Raw genomic sequence first — 26,472 nt, forward strand, 5'->3', positions numbered from 1 at the left:
AGAAGCCCTGAATTTTCTATCTAAGGTCTATGGTGAGATTTTACTCTCAGTGACTTAATTAGCTCCAGGAGCAAACGAACCCGGCGTCCCACCAAAAAAAGAACTTACTTACAGCTCTGCAGCTCTGTGGGGGGTCATATCAATCGGCTTTCTCATACGCACAGTACATTGTATGCCATAATAGTACCCAGACACATTAATGAGTCGACACGACACTCAATCACGTAAATATTTATTTTATTAGTCATTTTACCATCATCATTACAATCACACTTAATATCTCTATTTACCTCCTTTCATAATAATATTCGTATTCATAATTACATTTTACTAGACACTAACTCTTCTCGTTCTTCCTTGTTTTGGGCGTAAGTATCTTTTGTACGAGTTAGCGTTAACAACATATACAAACACTGGCAAATGAGATGCTAGCCACCCTTCTTCAGTATCTATTACGCTTGTCCTCGCATGTATATAAACGTTTCTATAGTATTTTTTGTTTTGTGTGTTTTTTAATTGTCAGCTTCTTTTTTTCTGTTTACTAGGGCCTTTAGGCCTCTTCGGGCACTAGCCAAGAACTCCGTCCTGCATCGGTCTACTTAGCAGGCTACACCCTGCGATACGTCGCTTTACATTATGCCTACGGGTTCCTTGTTCCACAAAAATGTCAATTCTGAGATTGTGCGGTTTATTTCAGCATGCGAATAGATATCTGCTTGACGATAGCACTTAATGCGTATCTACACCGGACTCAAGCAAGGAATGCTTACGTTCTATGTATGATCTATACCTGCTTGGACGCTGCTCGTACACGTTAAAAGCTTTGTTGTTTAAGTTCACTGATCCATATCAAATAAAATACAGACATGTATTGGCTCTCAAAGGCGAGAGATGTTTCTCATAAATCCTGTAACATGCATCCTGCATGTCGTTTCAAATAACATCAGATATTGTTTGTTCCTAACTAGAGACTTGACAGCGTCCGTCGCTTAAGGGCGAACGTCTGCCTCGTTTGTGTGCTGAATGTCATCAGGCGTCTGTAGCAACGGACAAGACTACCCCCATGCAAAGCCTCGGAACTGACACCAACATCCTAGGAACCTGTAGATAAGAAAAACCCTGTCGTTTATTATAATTATATTAAATATCATCAGCTACAACAACAGTATGGTTATTTTTACTATACATATGTAGTTGTATATCCTTTCGCGATGATAATTATTAACAGTAACATAGTTAATTAATAATAGCGATAGTAGTTCCCGCGTTCTATCACAAACCGCCTGGCAACTCCTGTGAGGGCAGGTATTATACAACGAAGCTGCTGCCTTCGACGCCACTAAACGATGAAAGATACTTTTCATATCGTACTGGTATAGTAATGTACTGAATATTTAGGTATATACAAATTTTTGTTACCTGTTCAACATCGCGTAACGACATCATCAAACAGTAAATAACCAATCGGTATTTGTTTTTCGTTCGAATGAACTTAGCATATGCTGAGTCCAGGTTGTTTGACATTTTCTATATTATGAAATATATATGAATTAAGTGGAAAAGAATCGAAAAATATGTTTACTATATGAGGTTTTAACGAGGTCGTACCTTATGTTGAATAAACATAGATAACCAATTTCGAAAGATTTCGGTGTTATCGTATGCAAAGAGGAAAATGATCTGTCACCACTTATTATTATAATAAGGATTAAACTAGTAGCCGAAGCATCGCACACCAATTTAATTAAATGTGTTTTAACGAAAACAGTAAAATATTTGTTCACTGTTCTCGGCATCGCAGAATCGGCTTATTCCCAAATGGATGGTAGAGGCTCATTTGTACATTTATTAGATGGGTTGAAACAAGCAAATGACCCGCCCAGTTACTCTTCGAGACATTGTTAGTATACGCTATTAAGGTCTCGCCAGACCTGACAAAGGGAAAATTCAAAGATGTAATGTACGAGTACAGATGTACAGTAAGATGAACATTTAGCCTTAACTAAGGGAGCTCATTTTGGTAGCAGCGTAGTACCAGCTAGCGCTTGAAGGAATAATGTCGAAAAACATGTGTTTGGCCAAGTCATAATTTCGAAGTCCAAAATGGCTGCGGACAACCGTTTTTTAATAATCTCCGAATTTAACCCTTTCCATGTCCCCATTGTGTTTAGTCTTTCAAGCCGTCACCTTGTTCTGGTGACAGACTGTATGTATAAATCTTAGACAACGATCACACAGTCATTAATAATAACTTACCTTTCTCAATTTTCTTTTCAATATTAACAAGTTTACCTAGCGGGCTATGAGCCGTTTGACGGCTAATAATCGATAGGGGTTTTGAGGAGCGAAAGTAGATGAACCTACAAGTTTCTGATATCACGCAGAAAAGCCCTATGATTTCCGCGCTGTTAACGTGGTGTACGTTTTTCTTTTCCACATATTCTCTTTCCAGTTGAGTTTTCTTTTTTTTTTTTTTTTTTTTTTCTCTACGACAAAACAGGCCTTTTGTACCTTGATTAATTTGAGTATGTATACGTACTTATGGATAGTTTCGCTATGTTATCAACAACAATTAGCAACAATGCTACCAGAATCTTGGCGCTCAGCCACGGTACATTATCGACACTTTGTGAACGTCGTCTGCACTCCTGGTCTTACGACGTGAATTCGCTGCGTTTTAGTGATTTTTATAATAATAATAATAAACATAACTGCGTAATTGTTATCTGTTAGGAAACGTCGAGACGCAGAATAGGTGTTGCTTTCAAATTGTCTCCTCATCAGCAAAAATGACGAAATCCTTTTCACCTTCATAATACCAAATAGAACGAGCTAAAAGACCCTATACACTTGTAGACGGATGAATTATCTACGTTCAGCACGTTACGTGCACATTGTCCACGTCAATAATGATCACATTTTCATGACCATGTCATATTATAAAATCTATGTATAGCAATATTTCACATACCGTATATCAACACACTGCTATTTATCAACGTTTTCTATACAACAAATAAATTAACCGTGCATTTTGTACGGCGAGCTCTGTGTGAAAGAGACGCATCAACAGTGCGGAACTCAACGCTATAATAACATGTTCGAGATACCGAACTTTCTGTTTTATTACTACCTTTGGATAAAATGTTACAATTCTGCAGAGGATAAAAACGAAAGCAACAGTAATTGTGTTCAGAAAAACACCGTCACGTAATACATACATCCCCTGAGCACCGATTACGCCTGTATATTATAACATTACTATTCGGCCTGCTATCTCTCGATCGCTAATTAATCATCCCTTCATTTTCGTTACAGATAAACAAGGACCGTATTGTGACGTTTACGCGCAACACAATGCTTACTAGCTAGTTTTCCGCAATAAATGCGCTCATCGTAGTATTTCTTTTTAAACTGAGTAATAACAACGAAGTTCAGACAAAATGTCGATCATTTCCATCGACGATCAATAAAAGCATCTACCCAGAGACGGATGAGGTTTAGCATAGATATGAAAACTAGAACAGTTTTAAGCTAGCTATTACAAACGAACTACAAGCGGGTCTCGTTACGGCGCAGGATTTGCCTGATTATCGCTGTCGCTGTTAGCACTAAAGATCGCCGCAGCTGTCCTTGACCTTTAATGGCCCTGACTAAGCGGACCTTGAGGAAAGGACCTCGTGTTAATTGTCACCTTCGCCTGCCCGGCTCTGCATTGGCTCGGCTAGACGGAGGTGACAGTACAGTAGATGGCTGGCCGTAAAACGTATTCATCGGCCTCAGCGTACAGCTCGTTTATGTTAGCGGCACTCTGGCTATTTTTCGGGACACAAGATGACACGTCTTTCGATGTTAGTCCTGTTGATCCTCCGATAACCAATGAAGTATCGCTTCCTACATCTTTCATGACGTCCCGGTTGGGTCGACCTGTATTTTCGGCAGTCAGGGGTCGCCCCGGCTCACCGCCCCTACTGCGGCGCTCGCCAGAACCCATTGTCGCATATCGTTTCGTGTTGCGCCATTTACGCCGTGGCTGCGGCGTCTGAGTTTGTCGGTCATCTGCAATTCAGCCGATCGATCAGTCAAGAACACGGATGGACGATATGACAACCTCACAGAGTTGCTCCGGAGCTGAAGTTCTTGACAGAATCCCCTTTGCAACAGTTGTCGGCTTATTTTTCATACGGACACGTATAAACCAAGACTGTATATTATATATACAAGAATATATAACACGTAAGTTCCGGATAGATGTTTGTGTTGACAAAAAGAGATATAAAGGTATCATAGGCATCTTGTAGAAATAATTTAACATTGAAAAGAAGCTGAAAGTGAGGTTGTCGCGTAAAGCAAAGTACACAACTGCGATCAGAACGCAATACTAACTATTATAAAGGTTGTCGAAACTCGAGCTGGGAGCACTCGAGTAGAAGAATTGCTCCCGATGTATTGACCAATGCCGATTTGCGCTATCGTTCGAACCTGCCAATAATATATATACGAATATTATCAAAAATACAAACTTCACTGGGTCTGACAGACTGCGCACGTCATGCATTATACATACTTATATATGAAGCCTTTCCGTTTATCGTATTCCATGTCATGCTGAGCCTCTTATGGACCTGAACTTACCTGAACTATATCCCGAGCTAGAAGATGAGCAAGACTGCGACACGTTGAATGTGTTCCTTTGATAGAAAAGGATGTAGGCGTCGCGAGTGGTCAGGTGCGATTCGTCGGTTACCGTCGAAACGATCGCGTCATCGTAATGATACCAGAGGCCATTTACTGGATTTTTGCAAAAAGCTACACAAAAAGAACAAGAACGTTAATTCGTACGGCTAGTTTACAGACTTTCTGAACAGTTTCCTTTAAAAGCCACAACTGCTACTGAACAACGCTTACCAGAAAGCGCGAGTTTCATTAAAATTTACCAATTTGTTAAAGGCCTCCAGCAACATACTTAGAAATGCAAATGACTATTACAGAATAGAATTAGTTGAAAGGACAATGATCAATCTTTGAGTGAAAGATGGGTGTTTTTTTGCGTTAGACCCTGATATCTATCACGAACTTAGGATTTCGTTCTTAAGCTAAAAGCTAATCATAATCATATTTCGAAGAGTTATACAATTCAAGGGTTTCTATTTCGATTGTTCCGCTCATGAAAAGCACGTAAAAAAATTAAGCTAATTTTGCCAAGCGTGTACGCAACGTCAGTAGGAAAGACGCTTTCACTAGAACACGTTTAAGTATATAACAATATCCCTAGGTCCGTACGTCCCGAAGTTACATAGATCAATTTCACGCACGCACATATTTTTCGCTTACCTGTGTAATGCCCCGTTTGCATAGTGCCGTGATGATTACATACAGCATATAGATCGTAAATGAAATTATGCGGGTTTCGTGGATCAACATTTCGCAGTGGTGACCTGTGAACGCTGTTTTTCCACGGTGACCACGTGAAAAAGGTGTCTTTCGGCAGGTCGCGATCCCGCTCCCTCCTCAACAGATCAGGGCTGTCGCCACGTTGTGCGGCGAAGCGTGATAGATCGAGGCCGGTTAGCGGAAATTCTACTAGTGAAGAAATCTTTGACCGTTCCTGGTTTACTTGTTTGAATCGTTTGAGATGGATAAGCAGAACATCGGGAGTCGTCCATAAATCAAGCTTGGACAACACCTGTTGGCGTCGCTCGCACGTAGGACACAACCACGCTTCGTCTGCCTCTAGCTGTGTTTATAGAGGAAAGATACGACAAGAAGCATTCAAATAAGATAATAATTATAAAAGCTGAAACGTATACATTGTCGTCAGTATCGATCTGAAATAATCATACCATCACTGAAAGCTCCAACAGGGCGGATAAAATTTGCTCTTGGCTTCGCTACCGCTGACTTGATTCATTGTACAAATTATTATAATTAATACATCTGAGCGTCTAGACACACCAGTTCCTCGCTGAAGTATGCGTTAAGGCAGTCGTTGAGATCCACAGGTACAGCGGCCTCTCCATCAGCCTCGTCAAGGCCACATAGACTCTCATCTCGAAGTGGTCCCGAGGGTTCACGTATTCGCTCGCAAATTCGTTCGTCACGCCACTCGAGAACAAGCCGCAGATGTTTTGCTACGGACGGATATTGCACCTGCGGGGCGCATGGACACAAATGAAAACTGGTCAATAAATGAATAACAAGGGGCAAAATCGTTCCATCTACACACGTCTAAACAAAAAGGACGGAGCACTGGAAAAGTATCTCTCAGTAGAGCTATTATTAAGGAAAGCTAGTTTTCGAGATGGGCCTTAGAGTACTGTGAGAGATACTGAAGAAAGTTATTTATCTTATCGAAAATAAAACCAATTTAACGATGCAGAACTAACACAAAATCAATTGATAGCTTTGATTGCAGCAACCTAAATAGTTCACGTTACAGGGGATGTTCCGCGGTTACTCGATCGTCATAAGCTTAATAATTACTTTACTGACGGCCGTAATATGCTCGACAGGATCTGTGTATAAAGGTAATTCGTCGCTCGCACGAAGCTCGTTCCTCTCCGGCAGCATATCGGCGCAGAGGATCGAGAAACATGACGTCGGGAACTCGGGTACAATGGGTCGTTCGCTTAGGGTTCCTGATGTCGCTGGCGTCTGTCTGGCCAGCTGAGACCTATCGACCCACTTGTCCGTTTGTTGGTGGACGATATAACGATGAGACAAGTTATCGATCGTGTCTGTAGAGGCGCGTGGAGTCAAGTTGACGCCCTCGAGATCGAAGACGTGTCGCTCGTCATTTCTAAATGAGTACTGCGTTGAGGAGGATGCTAGTTCTTTACTGCTGCCGCCGCCGCCGCCGCCGCTAAGGAGTTGCTGATTGAGATCTTCCGTACCACCATCGTAATGTGCACAGTCACCATCCTCATGAAGGTACTCATCGTTGAAAAGCTCCGCCATCGTGTCGAGCATAAGTAGGCGCAGGTTATCGAATGAGATATCCCTTCGGACCTGGATAACGTATGGGGGACCGAACGGCCCGCCCACAGTTGTTCGGTTCTGCCTACGGTAAAAAGCAGGACGCAATGAACAAGAACAAAATAGATATGCGGCTAAATGTTAAAGCTCGAACTGGTACCACCTATATATTCCTAGCACTCAAATCTCCTGGCCAGCGAAAAGTGAATGAATCTACTTCTAGTTACGAGAGCATGTTTACCAAATGACCATAACGTGTTCTCCATGTTCGTTCGTTTTCTTTGGTTTTGGCGTCTCGAGACACGTTACAAAACGCGAGTTTCCTCGCGAGCGGAGATCGTCAAGGAGCGAGACGACTGAATCGCTGTCGGCGTAAACTGAACCAAATCCACCTTCCGTCTCAGGAAGTAACTGCATGAATAGCAGATTCCGTGCAGGAATCCGATATCTATCTGAAACTTTCTCTCGGAGATCCCGAATCGTCGAGTTGTCGAACAACTCTATCGCGAATTCCAGCTGCAAAGAAAATGACCAAATCGAGCGATTATCAAGAAAACGAAAAAATAAGGCTGAGCCATGTAACTAAAAAATAGTTTCATACTAAAGAAACGTCCTTTGTATATGATGTTCATTAGCGATGCGGTCGAATGCTGTCCTACTTCAATTAAATACAGAGTCGCCAAACGCAGATTAGGTAGAGTCATGCACTTCGAGGATCTGATACGAACCTGCCGATTATCGCCGGTGAGGTTAATCAAATGTACTGGTACGAGCCGTTTTAACTTTAGTGGAATGGGTAATGACAGACAGACGTATGGATCGAACGTCTTGCATTCTCGGCGGCACAACGGACACGTGAGGGTTAGCTTTGTTTGGCCCTGGAACAACTCCTGGACAAATGAAGAGTTGCAGCGCGCATGGCTTGCGAGTGCGCGGGCCGCCAAAAACTCATCTGGCTTTCCTAGGACGCTACCCTACAATTAGAGGTTGTCACAAACACAAACATCATAATAAACTACTATCTTAATCAATTGCTTAATTGCCTAGTGACGTGTTTAATAAATAAAAAAAATCTCCTAAACGTTTAAAAGTCTTCATTTCTTATCCAAACAACAAAACAATAAAATCTGATAGAAGTAAGAATAGAAAAAAAGATCTCAGACTGTTAAAACACTCAGGCCCCACACTATATTCTAGTTCGAGTCCTCATGAGCACAACTGTGATATTATGCACAAGGAGTAATTTATCATGACGTATATTGAAATACAATACAAAAAGTAAAAATAGTTGTCTTGGCAATCCGTTGGCTTTACTTCCCAGTGCTTGTATCTAAAGACAGAGAGAAACTGAAGAGTCGCCGCCGAAATTACGTTTTTCGAGCACAAATAACGTATAAATTAGACAGTATATATATTTTCGCCATTTCCTGTATTACAACAAAAAAGAATAGGCGTTTTTAGGGTAAATTAATATAATTCCTCACAGATGAAAACAAACGTTTATTAGAGTGTATTAGTTTTCTCCGTCGCTGGACGTTTTTCGGAAGACTCTAGGGAAACATGAAAATGCATTTGCTTTAAAATTAACATTGTCTGCATCCGAATTGTAGTTATTTCATGTTGTAAAGTGCTTTATCTATAGAACATTTGTATCGGTTTATCACAGCAAGAGAAACGTGTAAGACGCAAGGATGAGCATTAGTTTGTCTACGACTTCTTATTTTGATCGTGTGCACAATAACATTCCCAGAAGTTTTTTATGAGACGACCTCATGTGCCCGTCCACTACCCACACATCCTCTCGCAAACTCGTTGATGTTATTGACGAGTATGAAACTTCAGCCGGGGCAATTCAAACTATTTGAGAAATTCCCGTACGTATGCGCTCCGTAACCCTTTTTCTGGAAAACCACTTGCAAAACAGAGCCAGTAGTGGAAAATCAAGCAAACATTTTACATATACGTATAGCCTGGTTTCCTTCATCTCTTCGAGTGACTCGTGCGACATCCAAAAGCTAGCTTTCGTTCGATCCGTACGATTGACCTGAACGCTCGATAAAGTTGCGAAGAAACCTCAAAGCTACCCCCGCTGCCAAGTTACTTAGAAAATCTTAATCCGGATTTGCGGCGGCAGCTTTGTGGAACCCAGCTTCTCAACAATCACAATAAGCAGAACGCATATCTACGGAAGGAAGCAATTAAGGTCATTTAGGGTTAAGTGGTGATAGGTAAATACTTTTCATAGGAACTGGAATCGCTTAGCGTCGATGGTATGACAGATTCTGTCTGCGACAGAATCTTACGGTAGGAGCTTCGGAAAAGCAAACGTACTTGCGCAGTAAGCTAGTATGAGAAATTTAAAGAATTGCTCACTCTTAGTTGAGGATCCCGTCTGATATGCAGTTCGTTATCGTGGCTGTTTCTTTTATTTGATCATTTTGCCCTGATTTTTATGTAAAAATCAACTTTTCTGCCTAGCGACGGTTTGCCTAGTCAATGGAACGACTTGTCGAAAAGGTTTTCGTACTTCATGTCGTAGGTACTAAAAAAATACTAAGAAAAATCATCACTAGCCATTACGATACATACTGGACATGTTCCTTACCTACAGACTTAATTTAACCGTAATACTATGACAATCTAGATAGCTCAGAATTCATTCTATGTTCTGATTTAGCGAAGAAAACCCACATCAGTTAGTAGCAATTTGACGTAACATAAGCTCATCAACGTTTTTTCGGTTTGTGGATGGAAATGACGCGATGACGTTGTTGTTGTTGTTGTTGTTATAAAATTGTGTAATTAAATTAGCAGGTGCGGAAATAGTCATACGCTAATGGCAGAGAGCTCCTCGGAGAACTGACTATAGTTGCGCCATCTTGCGGCCGCGCGCCGTAGTAATATCGGGATCAGTGTGCGGTTCTGGGAGAATTCAGTTGTTACGCTAAGCCGGTTTCCCACTATGAATGTTAGAATTAATTACAATAAAAATAACTCAAACTGAATGTTTGTTTTATAGTAGTAATTCTATCAGTCGTTCTGAACCAGAGGCGATCGAAATGTGTGAATATTTGTTAACTGACAATGGTTGGACTCTGGGATATTTTATCCGGTTTGTGTGTGCTATCGTATCAAGTGAACACTTTCAATTATATTAGATGTATATCATTAACAGAATCAGGGCAAGCACCAAATTAAAAGAACCTAAATTCTGCTTTGATATCTGGTGCGCACCATAATTAGATTCACAACCATAACGTTTCAACCTACCAAACCACTACTAGTTTACACGTAATCCTTGTTATTTGGTTTTGTATATGAAGATAACATTAAAGTGACCTTTCATTTGCAAATGTCTCCCAAATCCGCCCCTTGGGAGCATACGGAAGGCAAACGAAATGATGTTTCTAGTCATGCGAATATTGCCTATACATAGTGCCGCCGATATTCAAGTGGACTATTTGACCCAATGACGAATCTAAGACGTATCGTTTTCTGGTTATCAAAAACAAAGCGTCGCATCAATTTTACTGTTAGGACCACCAGAAGCGTTGTTGCCTCTCCGAAATAGATATCTCGAAAGGAAACGTAGCCTCTTATCTAAGTGGAAAAGCCACACATTGTAGGCCTTCGATCAGCGCGTGCATCGCATTAGACATATTCAAGCTTAGATTGACCGGCAAGCGACTAACTGTAACATAGGACGAGACTGTTGTATCAGCTTGTCGTCAGGTGGCACGGGAAAACGAATACACTATCATTCGTTGTAAACAGGCTAAATGAAAAGAAAAAAAAAGAAAGTAAAAAAGAAAATCACGCCCACGCACGAAGAATTTATTTTTATGAGCACGATTGCAAGCCGCCATTGCTTCTAACGGATTGCCTCTGTTGGCAGTATCGACGTTTCTTAATATAATTCTGCTCCGTGCAGAAGACGAAGTAATCGACTTACTCTATGATCGCACAGAAAATCGACTATGGTTGCCATTTTGACACCTCCTAGAGCTGATTTTCGGCTGACACTTGACTATAAGACCATATGTTGTTCAATATTTCATTAGACAATGAATATCAGTACAATAGATCTGACCGCTTACAGTCTCATACTTCCGTGGACATTTGTTATCGTTTCCGCCGCAGCGCGTTTGTAGGATGTTGATGACTACTTTACTGAAAATCGGCCTTCAAACTCATTTTTACTTATCTAGAAGGCTTATTCCTAATATATATATATATAGTATATACTTTTGTAGGTTCTGTTAGCCTGTTTTTTACATCTGCCTAGTTTCTCCTTGCAAAAACTGGCTCAGCTTCTATTCTCATCTATGTCAGATAGGCATTTGTACATTTGAGGACTTCCTGCTTCAATACACATGAGAGTTTCTACATATGTCCTGCACTTGGAGACATCGCAAGGTTATCTATATATTCACCAAACAAAGGAAATGTAACACCCCCATTATTTGTCATGGGGGCCTAGCTTGCAAACAAAATCGTCCGCTGACGGAGATTAAGTGGCCAGCCCGGCCAGTCAACGAAATAATACCACTACATACAGTGCATTTAAGAACCATAGGCAAAATTTTTTTTAGATTTTATCGAGAATGCATGAATAAAATACGTAGCACACAATACTATCAAACAGCTTATTTGTTAAAAATATATCATAGAAATCTTGTTTAACGAAAAATTGCAGCTCGTAGAATATGCGTTGACATGAGAAACGTTACGAAATTGCCAGGTTCGTGAAAGCGACGGCCGAGGACTCGTTTTCTCCTGTTGTAAGCCCCAATTCGGTAGGCGACGACTGTTATGACTGTTCGCACTGAAGTTCTCCATGCGGGTTAATAATGCAACAGCAGCTGTATTGCTACTATCAATATAACAGTGTAATAATAATGTACTACAGTAGTTGATATGATTTGTGACGCCAGACGAGGTGTGCAGTGCCGCACGTTCAGACGGCCGTCAGGCTACCGCCTCTGGCAACGTTTACCTCTAGCCCGTCATAGGATTGGACTTTCCTAAGCCAACAAATGAAAAACTGCTGGAAGCAGAAAATGTCCCCCTACCGCTCTAGAAGACTATTGTTGTATTCCGTCAGTCGCTGTCGCTTCTGCTAGCCAGCCTAGCTTCCGTCTCAACATTGATCGTGACGTCTCTAGGAACGCTATTGTTACCGCCGCCTCGTCCGTCGCGGGGAACGAATCGAATATAGATTGGATGACGCGGCGTAGGCAGAACACTAACCGGCGACTAAATCCCTATCGCCAGAGTCACCGTTTCTGTATCCGCAGCTACTTCCAGAACATAAAAGCATACGGAAACACGCCGGCTGCGATCCAGATGTAAGACGAACAAGCTGAGATGCCTATGCATGGAATCCCATATAGGGGACGAAACGACGCGTACATATTCATAGCAACAATTAAATCCTTACGGAAAGAAGGATTTAACTATATTTGTGAACAAGACCACTGGGAGTTATTGTCGCTTGCTAACCTTCCCCAAAAGAGCTCCTATACGCTGTCGGTATTTAGTACTGTTTGAGTCTGTATAAGTGTTTAGCTCAGTCGTTCCGCTCTTTAATGAAATAGTAATAACAATAATAAAAGAATATACGTCATATCTCTTAATTGTGCCATACACAGTGCAGTGAGCTCGCTATGTACCGTTATAAATCTCCTTGTAAAAATTGGCCTTTGGAACCTTTAAAATGGCTTGCTGCTATCTCCAAGAGATCCGGTAAAATTTTGCGAAGATTTCGCACGCACTCAGATCACGCCTAGTCGTCAAAATTGTGGTATGGTCTACGTTCTCGTGGCAGACAACCGTCATATTAAAATGAATGAAATTGTTAGAGCATTTCTACTATAACGCATTCTGAACGCCGAACGAAGTTTCCTTGAGTAACGCTCTACAAAAATATTCCATTAAATAGTAAATATTGTAGATTAAGGTTTCAAAATAAAAGGAGATTTTGCTTCATACATCAGTGATTTCTTGTAGATAAAAAGTACGAAGGCGGTGTTTTAAAGAAAAAAAATAAACATTGATTACATTTGTGGCCTTTTCATAATTTTTGGCGTTGGCTTTAGTTCACAACTTAGAATCCTTTTCTAACAGTCGACGTCGTTTTTCTTCTAAGCCTAGACTTCATTATTCAGTCTCAGTCAATTATTAGTCTCTGCGCTCTGAAATCTAGTCATCTCGTTACTCAGTCAATGGTATCGCTTATCATTTCTCAAAATAATCATATTAAAAGAGCCTCGTAATATAATTTACTGCGTTATTATTCTAATTGAATATCTGAACCGTGAGTAAACAGCGGATAGGCGATAACTGTTAAATCACAATTGCAAAATAAGCTCCGGTACTTGAAAGTAAACACTGACCACCTCGTCTGCCCGTTATTGCCCCGCTACTAAGGAATCAACTGAAAATCGCTGACTGAATGGACCACTCAAGCCAGAAGTATCAAGCCAATGGCCATTGCCATTGGCTTGATACTTCTGACAAGCGACTTTTAACCGCTTCGAATTCAAACTGCTTATGTTCTGTGCCGGGCCTACCCCCCTTCCTCCCCACCATTTTCTGTTCAGGGGCTGTATTGCCCTGAATACAGTTTGTACTGCTAAATATGGAACATCTTGGCCTCATCGATTCCATCGATATGAAAGCCACATAAAGATCCTCCGAAAAGATCATGAGCTTCGTTGATATATCCTGCATTATTGGTGAGAAAATATAAACTTAAAGACACGTAAGATGCTGTAGGTTCAAAACCGGCGTCGGCACACTTCGGTTTATGCTAGACGAAAGTCGTCTGAGGCAATGCCTATTAGCAACGCTGAAAATAAAATTATGAGCCTTTTGAGATTAATGGGTGAGAATACACATTTTCATTTGAAATCGTAAATTTGCAGTGAAGTCAGCACGGTAACCCTAGATCACTTGCATCCCATAGCAAACACTTCTTACAGTTGAGTTGGTTGCATTAAAAACAAAGGCGGAAACTTTTACCCTATTCGTATAGAAAATGCAGTGAAATTAGACAGAAACGAAACAAGAAAATAACGACTCGAATTACTTCAGAAAATTAAGTTTTTTCCCCCTCACCTTTCAATGCTCGTCAATTTTTCTGTGGCGCATCATACTGGTTCGCTATATAATGAACGTATTTTATGCTTTTCCGTGTTATGGTATAAGAGCTGCTTCCTTGAGTTTTCTTATGTAGAACATTTCCTGTATAAGTGTATAACGCCATTCTGCTTGATTGTGCTCCCTAACGCAATTCCTCTAAAATCCTGTCGAAAACGGGAGAAGTACCAATGGCACGTACTGATCTATGGGCGCAGCAACTTGCCGCTTTTTTGCAACTTTCCTTAACAAAGATTAAAAAGCTGTTATTATCGTCTACTCCAAAAAAGAACGATCAACGAAATCTACTCCACGTCTGCGCCGATAAAAACAAGAACACTGCCTTTTAGTGCAATGTTTTTAAGATGTTACAAATATTCCCCTCTAGTCGTCACAGGCTATTTATTATCTATTGTCATAATGCGATTAGAACCTGCGTGTACTACGATCATTGTGAGCGGAGAGTGCATCGACCTGATCTTTCATAGAACGATCATACCTCGACAAACCTGAATCTTTATGGCGCCGTATCGTGCCTTCTTGATTGCCGCATTGCTTCGATCTACACCAGCGTGCGGACCATTTACAACGACAGTTTTTTTTTAGCAAATATCGGGCCTGCGGTCTAGCAGCCGCTGAGACTCACTGGTCTCTTGGAAGGGAAGGTTTCCCTACAATACGCAAACGGCAAGTTTTCGCACCAACGATATCTGGCATATGTAACTACTTAGCATGCAAGGGTAAAGTAAAAACTAAATTTGTCCTCGCGCTCTGCATCCCCTTTCCGTTGTCAAAATCGACTCCGTAGCTCCGAGGCTGATGTATCTACTGCTCATGCAGCAGTTCCGGAGTATCAATACAACAAAATGAACGGAGCAACGTCAACAATTGCCGTATTGCTCTCCGTATGATTATCAATGCGTAAGCATTATTACACCCAATACAACAAATGGCCGCGTGCGTCATTTGTATTCGAAGGCTAGTCGAGAGGCGAAAATAGAACCGGAGATGGGAATTCGTGAAGCGGATAAACTTTTTCTTTTCGTTTTTTCCTCTCGATTCGTCATGCCGCTTAATCGCAGCGGATTATTCAACCAGAAAAGCTCTGTGGCGTCAGAGCATGTACACAAAAGAAGATCAGACAAGACGAAACAAATAATGGGCGCCGCACTTCGAGCAGAGCTTCGCTTCGCAAAGGTACGACCGACAGGTAGATAGTAACATTATTGTCACGTGACAGAAAAAAAAAAACGATGACGAGGTCAAAGCTTCGATAACCAGCATTAGCAGCAGCATCGCCGGAGACACACGTACTGTCACGGCCAACGGATGACAATACAGCCAAGATGAACCAGTAGTTGTATCCTTAAAGGGGGGCGCAGCAAAACAAAAAACAGCGAAGCTCAGAAAAAAATTCGAAAAATGACAATGATGTCATCCCGTTAACGATACATCGTTATTTTCCATTGACGCAGATATAAACAAAGTGAGATATAAAAACGGTAATAAGCACAGAAGACATCAGTTAGTCTATCGATAGGTTTGTTTTGTTAGTGGTCCGGTTGATCGGTCAGTCAGACTTAGCAATGCCTATGATATTAACATTGGCGCCAAGCAAAAGGAAAAGAGAGGAAGAACGAGTACACGATTAACGAATGCTTATGCCCCAACTTAAATTGCTTGGACCAGTTGACAGTGCTCTGGTAGCACGAAGGCTCATCCATTTGATGAGAGAGCCCGTTGAAAAACCGAACAGGTCGTTGTGTATGGGTGCCCACCCATTCGATTTGTCGTAAATGATACCAGAAGAATATATATAAACTTGGTCAGAAGCAGCCTTTATCAGCAAGGCTCGGTAAGTAAGTTCAAACCTCTGGCTCAAGTTCGTGCTGATATAACTTTCTTTGTAACTGTTTATGAGATTAACAACGCCACCTGCTCCGGCGATTTCAGCATCTCAATCGAGTTCACACATTGAGAACAGATGACCCTATTCGATAACTGCGATAAGTTGACGGCTGTGGAATCGTGGAGAATCGCCGCACGACAATATATGCCGTGCTCGCGTCTGCTAAAGCAAAGTAGTTGTAATACGTGCAACACAGCCCTGCCTATGGAATATACAATACTATAACCATTTCGTTGAAACAGACTTCTTGTAGCCTCTCGCCAGTTGTATTTCATATACTCCTAATAACTCACGTGTTATAAAGGGTCTATTCTTGCTTGGCTACGAAGGGTCTCCGAAAAGATGCCACAGTACATATTTGGCAAGTACTCGAATATGAATATATATTTTCATAAAGAGAACATGATGTCGAAAGCGTTATAGATACCTACTTTACGTTATATATTACTTACATAGATATTATTTACTCGTTTATTTTCGGAAGGTCTTTTCCTATAAGTAGAGATTACGCATAAACATGCAGACAAAACTATTCGTTCAACGTGCTTTCCCATTAACAGGTATTTTTCTTCCTTGTTTTCGATGAACACTACGTTGTTTCTTAGCTAGGATCAGCTTTAATGACGAAAAAAAATACATAGGTAATCATTCGGGTAAATGAGCACAAAAAAATTTCTTAGATACTCGATGGGGACCATAAACAACGTTGGACGTCAAACCTTTCATCTGAATTTCATCATCATCTGCATCAGATCTGCCTGCAGGAATCAAGTGTGTAGAGGATCTCAGGGAAAATATGTTCGAGCTCGATATACGTTCCTATGTCATCTAAAGGTGAACATAACATCGAAGCAATAAACACCATTCCCTTATAATGACGAATCAACGCCAACGATTCCCCTATCGAATGGAACTGCTCTCATAGATGTCTGCCATCGTTAGCTTGGTCGTTGGCTATATGCGATTAGTCTATTGCCATTATAAGAGATGGCTTCCTCGTATGAAATCCCACTAAGCGCAAAGCATAGCGCAAATCCTCAACTTGTTAAAAATTTCCTGGTTATCACTGCAACGGAAAATTGTGGCCTTCTTTGCCCACTTAGGCTTCGTTGAACGCCCGTATCACCGTGGTGTTCCTTATGGTATCCCTCTATTTATTTCTCTCTTTCTCTCACTTACTCTGGAACATAGCCTGCGACACACTCTCAGATTTCGAAAACGGGTTCAATCGATCGTATCCAGTACGATGGACTGCATCGTATGAACTTTGGCCTTGCCTCATAGAAGGCAAGACGAAATGTCCGCGGATGATTTGCAAATAGAACCAGATCCAATATAGACGAAATTAACTCGACTCGTTATAGAAATGGATACGTGTCTGCACTTGTCTGGGCCACTTCCGAGTCAGCTTTAAGAACCTGAATTGTTGTACTCTGAAGAATACACTGTTGTGGATTTCGATTGTGGAAGATATCTTCCGTAAGTATTCCCAAGTGTCCGCTAATAACTCTTAACATGCTGATTTTGTTTTACACGATAGTGCCAATGCACAAGTGCCACACAGGTATATGTACATTGGTTGTCGTACTTGCCTCCTACTTTTTTTGTTAAAACGCACGAAATTTCGAAAATTCAACATATGTGGCAGTATGACAATGGTAAATCGTTGCTTCAAGTGCAGGGCTGATTTAGATAATCATTCAACTGACGATTCAGACGAACAAAATCTTAGACACGAATCTCAAATAAATATGCATAGTACAACACGAAGGCTTTATGGGCGTAGAAGCTGTCGATTTTAAGTGTTTATTAGTAGAAAGTGAACTTTAATATGTGACACACAAACCAGCTTCGTTTTTTTAAGGCGATCTTTCACTTTGTCATTTGACTGGAGAACCGAAGAGGTTCTTAAATCTACGTAAAAACGGACGCGTTAAATGGTAACGTATGGTTCTACGCAATAGCCACATATACTTTCTCACACGACGAGTCACTCTTTTGCGATGCGTTATCAAAAAAGTTAATGACACGATTATACAACCATTATTTCTGTGCAACGAAAAAGACAAACTTTTGTTCGTCCATATTGTTGAATCCCTCTCACAAATACTGAAGATTTGATCTTGGAATATTTGCTGCCAGAATAGGACCGGACGCTGTGCGTAAAGCAGAGCATGTATCATCTCTAACCCTAACAGCCTCGGGCACGACGCGAATAGCTTTCTCGTCCCTCGTAAGGCGATATGTAAAATTCTTAACGACGTTTAGACCTATAATATGAGGATGTATACCGCAGAGATTCATGCACAATCATAGGTGGTAAAGCTCCCAGATGCGCGCCAACCGCCAAAGACTAAACAACGTCCAGTCGTCAAACAGGGGGCGCTTTTTCCGTAAGTCAGTCTCGTCCATGTAAACTAGCATTAGCCATTTAAGGGCAGAACATTTTGGCACGGGTCGTACTCGCGAGAGGGTATCTCGACAGAACGGAAACAATGACACAAAGCCGAAGGAACGTCGCATTTACAAACTGCATCGCTACAAGAGCGAGCGCGTGCGTCCGACGGCCTTCGTAGCGGCGTTGGAAACAACTTCAGAGTAAGGCACTGCAGGCCAAGAATTGGCTTAGAAAACTACGAGTGTAAATAAAAATTAAGTTTACAAACTTGTTGAATGCACCTTTGTTATTGATTACGATTTTCATGTCGGTTATATATGACGCCAATCCAGCTGTGCTCACTATGAAAACAGCTTGTATGGCCTATACGAGCACACTTGTTTATAATGTAGTGCCTCTATCGATTATATAACATGCCAAATGAGCCAAAAATGAAACAATTAAGCGCTAATAATCCTTTTTCTATAAACCTGCTATTAACGGTCAATTTGACCGTCTGCAAAATTCTCTCAAAAGAACATATATGTCAACGTTTGAGAATGGCCAACATAGCGTCATTCCAAGTCAGCGTTTAATTATAAAGAAAAACACCATTTCTTTGTAAAGTTCAGTTATCACGTTGACCGGGTTGGGTTGAGGTCGGTGAAGACCTGTTGGTAAGCGCTTAATGTTTAAGTAGCGGTACTGATGATTATACCGTCTCGTTGTGACAAATATATATATATACTGTACGTGGGCAACAGCTAACTAGAATAATCTATTCCTCCAATGATATGAGTTTTTTCAACTAAATACCTATGCTAGCTAGGTGAAAGATAACCTAATCCACATAAAAGATACTTGAATACCCATGACTAGCGTCACTTCGAGATATCCACGCTTTTTTAAGATAAAAACATATATAATATTTTAAGAGGCGACACTATTTTAAATAAACATTTCCAGAAATTACACTAACAGCAGTCTACTGCTCACGCGGACGTAACTATCCCTGATAAAATCGTCAAGGCAAAAATTGGTTCAAGTGGCCTGGGAAGTCACCACTATAATGAATCTTCAGGCTTTTCGACGTTGCTATAGTTACACGTTACTGTTAAGATACAATTATCATAGGCCTTTGTCGTTTCCGAATACAGGCTTCCCTTGCGCTTTCTTTTCCTCTCTTACCGATTCTCTTTTAGGCGGAATTACGAGACTTATTATTTGCCGATATGAAGGACGTGATCTCGTCTTCCTTCATGTCGCGAACGTGAATCCTCGGCCCACTCATATGCCACCTATTCATTAATGTGCACAGTCAGCGCAAAGGATCTATCGCGCGTCTTTTTCTTTCTTGCGTCTGGTACTCTAGGCGTTAGGCATGACTTCAGACAGCTGGCTCTCAGCGTGCTTACGCTTCAATTCAAACCCAGACTACCACATGTCTCTAAGTAAGTTTAGATTCAGCAGGGAAGGAAGTTAACACTGTCTGAACACGGGAACGATCAATCGGTCAGAGTGACTGACCTAATCGCATCCAACCGGCGAAAGACAAATTTTCAAATAAGGATCGCGTGATCATCATCACTTTTCAGCCTTGGCCTTCCCGTGCTTCGACATCGAAATATTAGCACCAACGACGGTAGCCTATCTCGGCCTACTTTTGTCGCACACGGTTTTTATACATACGATTCATCTATCTCACTCTGCCATACTGATCAACGTAACATGGTGCGAAAGCCACCACTACCATGTCATCGAAACAATGAGAAGAAAATGCTAATTGAAACTGCAGAAAATGACTGCATAACCGAATAGGGAGTAGAGAGGGAACTCCTTTGAACGTGCGTGCTATTTGTCAGAAATGAATGAGCGGGTAATCATTTCAGACAAATAGTTCCTCACAACTGCACCGAGCACTATGTCGTTGGCGATGACACGCAGGCCCTATTCACACCTACAGCATTTACATAGAATCCAAATATCAGTGCAGAATAATACATTTGGGAACGGTTTTGACGGCTCGTACGTCTTCCCATCGTAGAATCAAAATCACAAACCATCTCGCTTTCAAAAATAGACGCTACGAGTACAAAAATCATCGTAGTAAAACGGTCGTGACAAGTTTAGAGGAATCGCGTCGCTATGACCGAAGTAACTATTCTTCCGCGAACAGCCGATCTGTCTTTTAAATGACTTCATTTAAATGACGGATGCACGGGAGTTTTCAATGCAGGCAGTAGCTGGTTCGATAAAACAACGGCATGAGGGTAATAACCAATAATTATGTCCATACGATAATTATATACGAGAGCAGAACGAATCGGAAGAGTTAGTCCGCAGTTTCAAATATATTTTGAAAATCGCAAAAGACCCACCCCTTGTGAAAATTAAGCTGTCATTTGCCTTTTCTATTTTCCTTCAAGTAGTAAGTAGTTGCCCTTAGTTCCTTCGAACGAATTACCAAGTATGACTGCTACCAAGCTAAAATTGAATAATCAATTTTTGGTCAATGGTGAAAATCTAAAGCCACTGCAAAACTTACCTTACTGTCTACCTTTTTGTATTTTGTTTTATTGGCCCGATTGAGGTCTTCGTGCACTTTATCCAATAACCAGATCAGAAACTCCTGCGCATCGTGTTGCTCGGAACCGGCGTACTGCGGCCCATACTTACCTACAACACTTTTCAACCTATGTAAACAAAATATTGTCAATATTGGATAGTAAAATTACCCTGCCCTTACATGATGCATCGTTTCTTTTAGGTATCTAAGCGCACAACGCGCGCATGTAGACACATGCGTATCTATGCACGCACTGAATAAATACTCTCCAATTCTACCGCACTCACCTGGCACTGATTTCCGGATACATCGTACTGCTCCATAGGCTCTTAATAAGTAGGGCAAGCTGTTCGGTGACTTCGCCTCGAGTGCCGTACTTTTTACGGTTGTTTTTTCGAGCGTAGCTCAGATCTACCTGATAGCGATTAAGGACGAGATACTCGGCGAACGCGTCCGTGTTTGACAGACACTGTACGATGGCGTTTAGATAACAGGTGTTCCCATGGTTCCGTATACCAGCTATGCCTCCGACGACAAATGCCATTCCGCTTCCATCGTCGCCCGCATCATCTACCGCCTAAATCGCAAGGTTGTACGCGCACGAAGGTGACAACTACTCGATAGCAACATATATTTTTGAAGACATGCCAAACCAATATTTTGTGTTTTAGTCTATTAATGCTTTTCTGTGTTATTAGCTCATGCAATCATTACAATTTATTACGGCACCGCGAATTTTCAAGGGCACATGGTTTTACTGGTAACAAGCTGCACATGCCAGTATTGCGTGAGCAGAAACTGAAGTGTTTTCCTTCATTTGCTTTGTTTGTTGGATAGGAAAAGCATCCCATCAAAAGACTTCAACCCAGAAAACAGTCATTATTACTTAACAAGTAGATGTACATTTTAGAAAAGTTTTAAATTTACACAGTAGATTAAGAACCGGCAAAGCACGATCGAGTGACGTTTGTAAAATCAGTCTCCTATTTGTGACGAAATGAATTTTAGCACTAGTAACAGTGTTTTTTTTATTAATCGAATGTTGTGTGTCAGTTGTACAACGACTCTATCATTATGCATTATCGTCTTGACTATGCGTGCTTCAAATGTATGTATATATATATCAAAACGGTAGGTAATTGGAGCGAGTAGAGTGAAACAAGAAGAACGTTTTTGTTTGTTTCAAATAAAAATCCGAGCTATTAAATCTGGTCTTCGTCGGCTTCCCACGATACTTTTTGTGTACCCATGCGGTGCTCCATTACTTTCCAGGCCAGCTACATACACATACACGGTTGTAGACACCCGGAAATTTCCTCATGGCGCCTTGTCTTTACATTGCCCCTAACCATAACGACTTTTTCGTTATAGTTCGTATTTGTCAAGCACCTAATCCTTAGAACGCCTCGATAGTGAGGACACTGCACGCTCACGTACAACCTACAGCTTCCCATTGATTAATATAGAGAAGGCAGCCGTACTTTTATCACTCACACACATTGCGTAATTATGTTCGTGTCTATACACACAGATATTTTAGTGTCTTACATATATAGTTCGCTTCTGGCGGGACCAGCTTGAATCTGACTTCTAATGGTAACATTGGGGACTGCTACCATCCGCATGCCAACGCGCACTAACAACCACTGTGGATGCTTTTATTTTCTCTCTAAACCATTCGCGCTTTTCGTACTACAGTCCCTTCGTTTTCATCAGCACTATGACCTCGACCCGACGTCCTATTGGGCACAAGCGCTCTACATCAATTGTGTGCCGATTGCTGACTAGCCTTTTTCAGGCCCGGTTTAGATTAGCTAACCTCAATCATGGGTAGCGAAAACGACTTAGTCTTCGTGCTCGACTCCCCTTCACTGTGATCGATCGATGTAAACAAAAAAAAAAAAAACGTTACTACGCTCCATGTGAAAGCGCTATAGTTTCATCGCGCCTGTAATATTCGTCGATTGCTCCCAAGTGCCCAGCTAGGAGCACCTGACAAAAATGCCAGCCCTCAAAGGGGCAAAACGTCGCGTAGAATCCGCACGAGGGCGCCATTGTTATTCCAACGGCTCGAAGGCTCGCAGGATGCACGCTGTCATAGCTGGCGTAAGACGTACTCGATTGTCGACTGAAGCTATTCCCAAGGATGACGCTGACGTCAATGATGATTAAGGTGATGGGTATCTTGATGAAGCCGAGCACAGCCTTGGCTGTTGTCTCTCCTAGCCTCAACTGCGAAGCGTCCACAGCGTTTGCACTGTGTGTATGTGTGCACGCGACGATCAGGTACGTGTGATGTTGGCATCGAGTAATGTTTTTCTTTTATTTACTGATGCTGCTGTTGTTTTGTCTACTACAGTGTCAAAAACTACCGCACGTAGTAAACCGGACACTAGCCGTTCAGCTGTCACTTGCAGAGTGACGCGCTAATTACGACACAAAGCGTCGTAGCTAATATCATATCCAGTATCAGCCATAATGAGATCACCGTGACGAGAATCTGAGGTGCTAAGAAGCAAAAGCTTGACAGCCACTAGTTCACTTCGATTCTGATAGTTCCGTACGATGGCCCAGCTCTAAAATCAAAGCAATTCAAGTGCCTATTGGCGAATATTAGAACCTAATTATAAACTGTAAGAAGACGCCCATGGTACAATAATACACATTTAAAGTAAATGATACAACTCTACTATGCGTGATAACTCATGAGATATAAACGATTATACATTTTTTTTTCATAACCGTAACTTCGCAGTTACCGAAGGTAATTAGTTAATCGGGCAGAAGCTACAGCGGGCTGTCATATAGTTTAACGACACATCATGCTTAGAATCAATCGTAGCCAACGTCTAAACATTTATTCTGAAAAGCACTATCGATCTCCAATGATCAACAACAAGTAAACACATATACCCGAAGTACGTCTACAAGTACTCGTTACATTTCCGCATTGAGAATTAACATGGCCGCTTCGACAGCAGCGAATAAGCTGAAGTCATCTTCGAAGAGAGAAAAGCTTACGATATGTCGTGTGGATCTTGTAATCCCACAACCGATTCCATTTTCCAGGTCCGAGATAGGTGCAACTAGATAGGCGTAAGAAAGAAAGGTTTACTTAATATGTGGCTATAGGGGAAAGCCTGTTGAATGTGCTATCCGTTTAAAGTGTAACGTCCTTGACGACATATTTGACATATTATAGACTGATTTGACTCCGTTAGCGATAAACGAACACCTCATCCTTCGGATACCTTCCGTCTACTCTATAACACCTGAACAAATCCTGAAGGAACCGAACGAGAGCTCGAGCCACGCTAGGAAAAATTGCAGACCATCTCAGCAGTACCATCATTTTAATGTAGTTACGTGACTTGGCAATACTGTATACGGCAGGCAGCCACAGAAATCAATTATACTGACTGGCCATGTTTTCAGTACCACGCTCACACAAAGTTTTACTTTACGAATAAACAAAAACACACAGAAGACGCATTTGCATAACAACTAAAAAAAAAAAAAAGCAACCACTAAAATGTGTACTCTGATCTATCGGGTACTTTATTTCCTCGCATTCACAAGTATTCATTTAAACAAAAGCCAAGTCAGGTGCTGCCTGGCATGACATAATGGTACTGTTATTGACCAAATATGTATTTTTACACTGCCAAAATGTTTGCGTCGTTAGAATCCTTCCAAAATCTTCCCAGATGGCGCGACTTTTCCACTTGATGCATTTTAAAAGAAACTAAAAACCCCATGATCGCCGACTGGAAATCTATGAGAATAACACACACAACACCTAGTCAGAACAACTCCTCCGCCCCATTGCTGTTCTAATTCTTATTATAGGATGGGTAGATATTGCTATAACAGAGGAAATTCTTATTAAAATGAAAGATGGTTTCAGCCGTCCCGTCGCCGATAGTAACACAACTGTGCGACACTGACCTTTATATAAGTGCCGTCCGTTCCTGGCGGATCAAGCCGTGAGCTTCATTGAGTTTTTCTATATTGTTTATATTACACAGCGCTTTTGTTGTTGTTGTTGTTGCTTGTATGCATCAGTTTGCACCCTCTAGCCCATCTTCTGCTATACAACATCATTTCGATGGCGGCCAATAGGGAACAATGGAACGAGCAGCTTTGCGTGACGTTTGATTCCTGCGACGGAGCTTGCTACTACGGCCGAGATAATGCGTAGCGAGGCGGCCTCTATAGCTAGCAGTAAGGGTTACTATTTTATGGTCGCCAAGCTGACATTACTGTTTTATAGCAACAACAGCAGCGGTTAGAATGCTCGAAAGGAGAGTGGTGCTTTGAGCAATTCGCGAACGTGAACCAAGCAACAACAGACGATCGAACAAATGAATACAGGCTCAATCCATGCCCCTGTATAATTGATTAGTCTAGTACTACTAACAGTCGTCCATTTTCTCTGACGCGCCATCAGAGTAGTGCAGAATAAGGGCCACAGATTCAACTATAAAACGCTGTTCTTTATGTTGGATGAAACTTATGAAAGTTTAATCATCAGCTTTATCGCTGATAATAATGAGAATGATAATGGCTTATATGCATTTCGGACAACAGGCTAGATTGCATTTATTTCTTGTTGGGTCATGGAAACAATCTACTGTGTACTTCGTCTAAACGATGACATGTTCTAGTAAAAAGGGCGTTCTCACCCAAAAGTAGAGCGAACTATTTATGACCCGAGGCGTGCACGACAAGTATATGCCATGACGGTTTTTCGGCTAGAACAATCGTCTCTCACTTATATCATAATCGCTTGTAATAGACTATTACTGTTTTGACGCATATCTGTTTTCATGGGACGATTCTACAGCTCATAAACGACTGGTGAAAATTTGATTCTGACTTTAGAAAATAGCACTGGATTAATATAGATTAGAAAAAAAATCCTTACCTCTATAAATGTATGTTTAAATCTTATCTATACGGCCACAATTATTTAAGATGAGTTCGGGTGGTAGTTCAACCGTGTGTATGTACTTTTAGCTTAGTGAAAAAAACACACGATACCATGAGAATGGCATTTCGGAGCACAAACAATCAACCTTATGCAAGACACAGCTTTAAAAACGTTTGCGAACGAATGCAAATTTCTCCGTTTCGTTACTACACGAATTAAACAAAAACAGCTAAAATAATTTATAGCAATAATAGTAATAAAGTTACATTCAGCGCTTACCTTGTCATAGTCGCAAGCTTCATCGTTTCTCAGTGCTCCGACTGTTAATCGTGTTGGCCGGTGACCAGTTGCTGCGGGCCGGGTGAGGTCACCATTGCTTAGACTGAGGTTCTTTTTTGCTGGAGGACGCTTGACAGAAAACGACCTCACTATTGAACTAAAAATTGACCTAGAATTGTGTGACAGACAAAAATTAGACCTTCTTCTCCTACCATATCTCATCTAAGTACATGCCTGACAACGCTGAATCTTAAATATGTTGCAGTTGTAAAGCTAACGCGAGCTTGAGTTAG

The 26,472-nt window shown here is 41.3% G+C and overlaps 1 protein-coding gene across 10 annotated transcripts in view; it reads right to left on the reverse strand.

The window, feature by feature from the left end:
• Positions 1–212: 212 nt before the first annotated feature.
• The window catches only part of LOC111243523 (ubiquitin carboxyl-terminal hydrolase 31-like), a 42,570-nt gene continuing 16,310 nt past the window's right edge, over positions 213–26,472 (reverse strand). For 9 of the 10 annotated variants that reach the window (XM_086977679.1, XM_086977678.1, XM_022789228.2 and 6 more), the window contains 11 exons: positions 26,180–26,348; positions 21,255–21,544; positions 20,947–21,094; positions 7,704–7,949; positions 7,217–7,491; positions 6,484–7,060; positions 5,956–6,150; positions 5,335–5,737; positions 4,636–4,809; positions 4,387–4,482; positions 213–4,059 (listed from right to left, as the gene is read on the reverse strand). In XM_086977679.1, coding sequence (XP_086833805.1) covers positions 3,725–4,059; positions 4,387–4,482; positions 4,636–4,809; positions 5,335–5,737; positions 5,956–6,150; positions 6,484–7,060; positions 7,217–7,491; positions 7,704–7,949; positions 20,947–21,094; positions 21,255–21,544; positions 26,180–26,348 — 2,908 coding nt within the window. In that variant the 3' untranslated portion in view covers positions 213–3,724. The remainder of the gene's footprint in view (positions 4,060–4,386; positions 4,483–4,635; positions 4,810–5,334; positions 5,738–5,955; positions 6,151–6,483; positions 7,061–7,216; positions 7,492–7,703; positions 7,950–20,946; positions 21,095–21,254; positions 21,545–26,179; positions 26,349–26,472) is intronic. The other variant, XM_086977684.1, reaches the window with a different exon arrangement.

Source organism: Varroa destructor, unplaced genomic scaffold (genome assembly GCF_002443255.2).
Source record: "Varroa destructor unplaced genomic scaffold, Vdes_3.0 BEIS01000001.1, whole genome shotgun sequence".
Classification (NCBI taxonomy): domain Eukaryota; kingdom Metazoa; phylum Arthropoda; class Arachnida; order Mesostigmata; family Varroidae; genus Varroa; species Varroa destructor.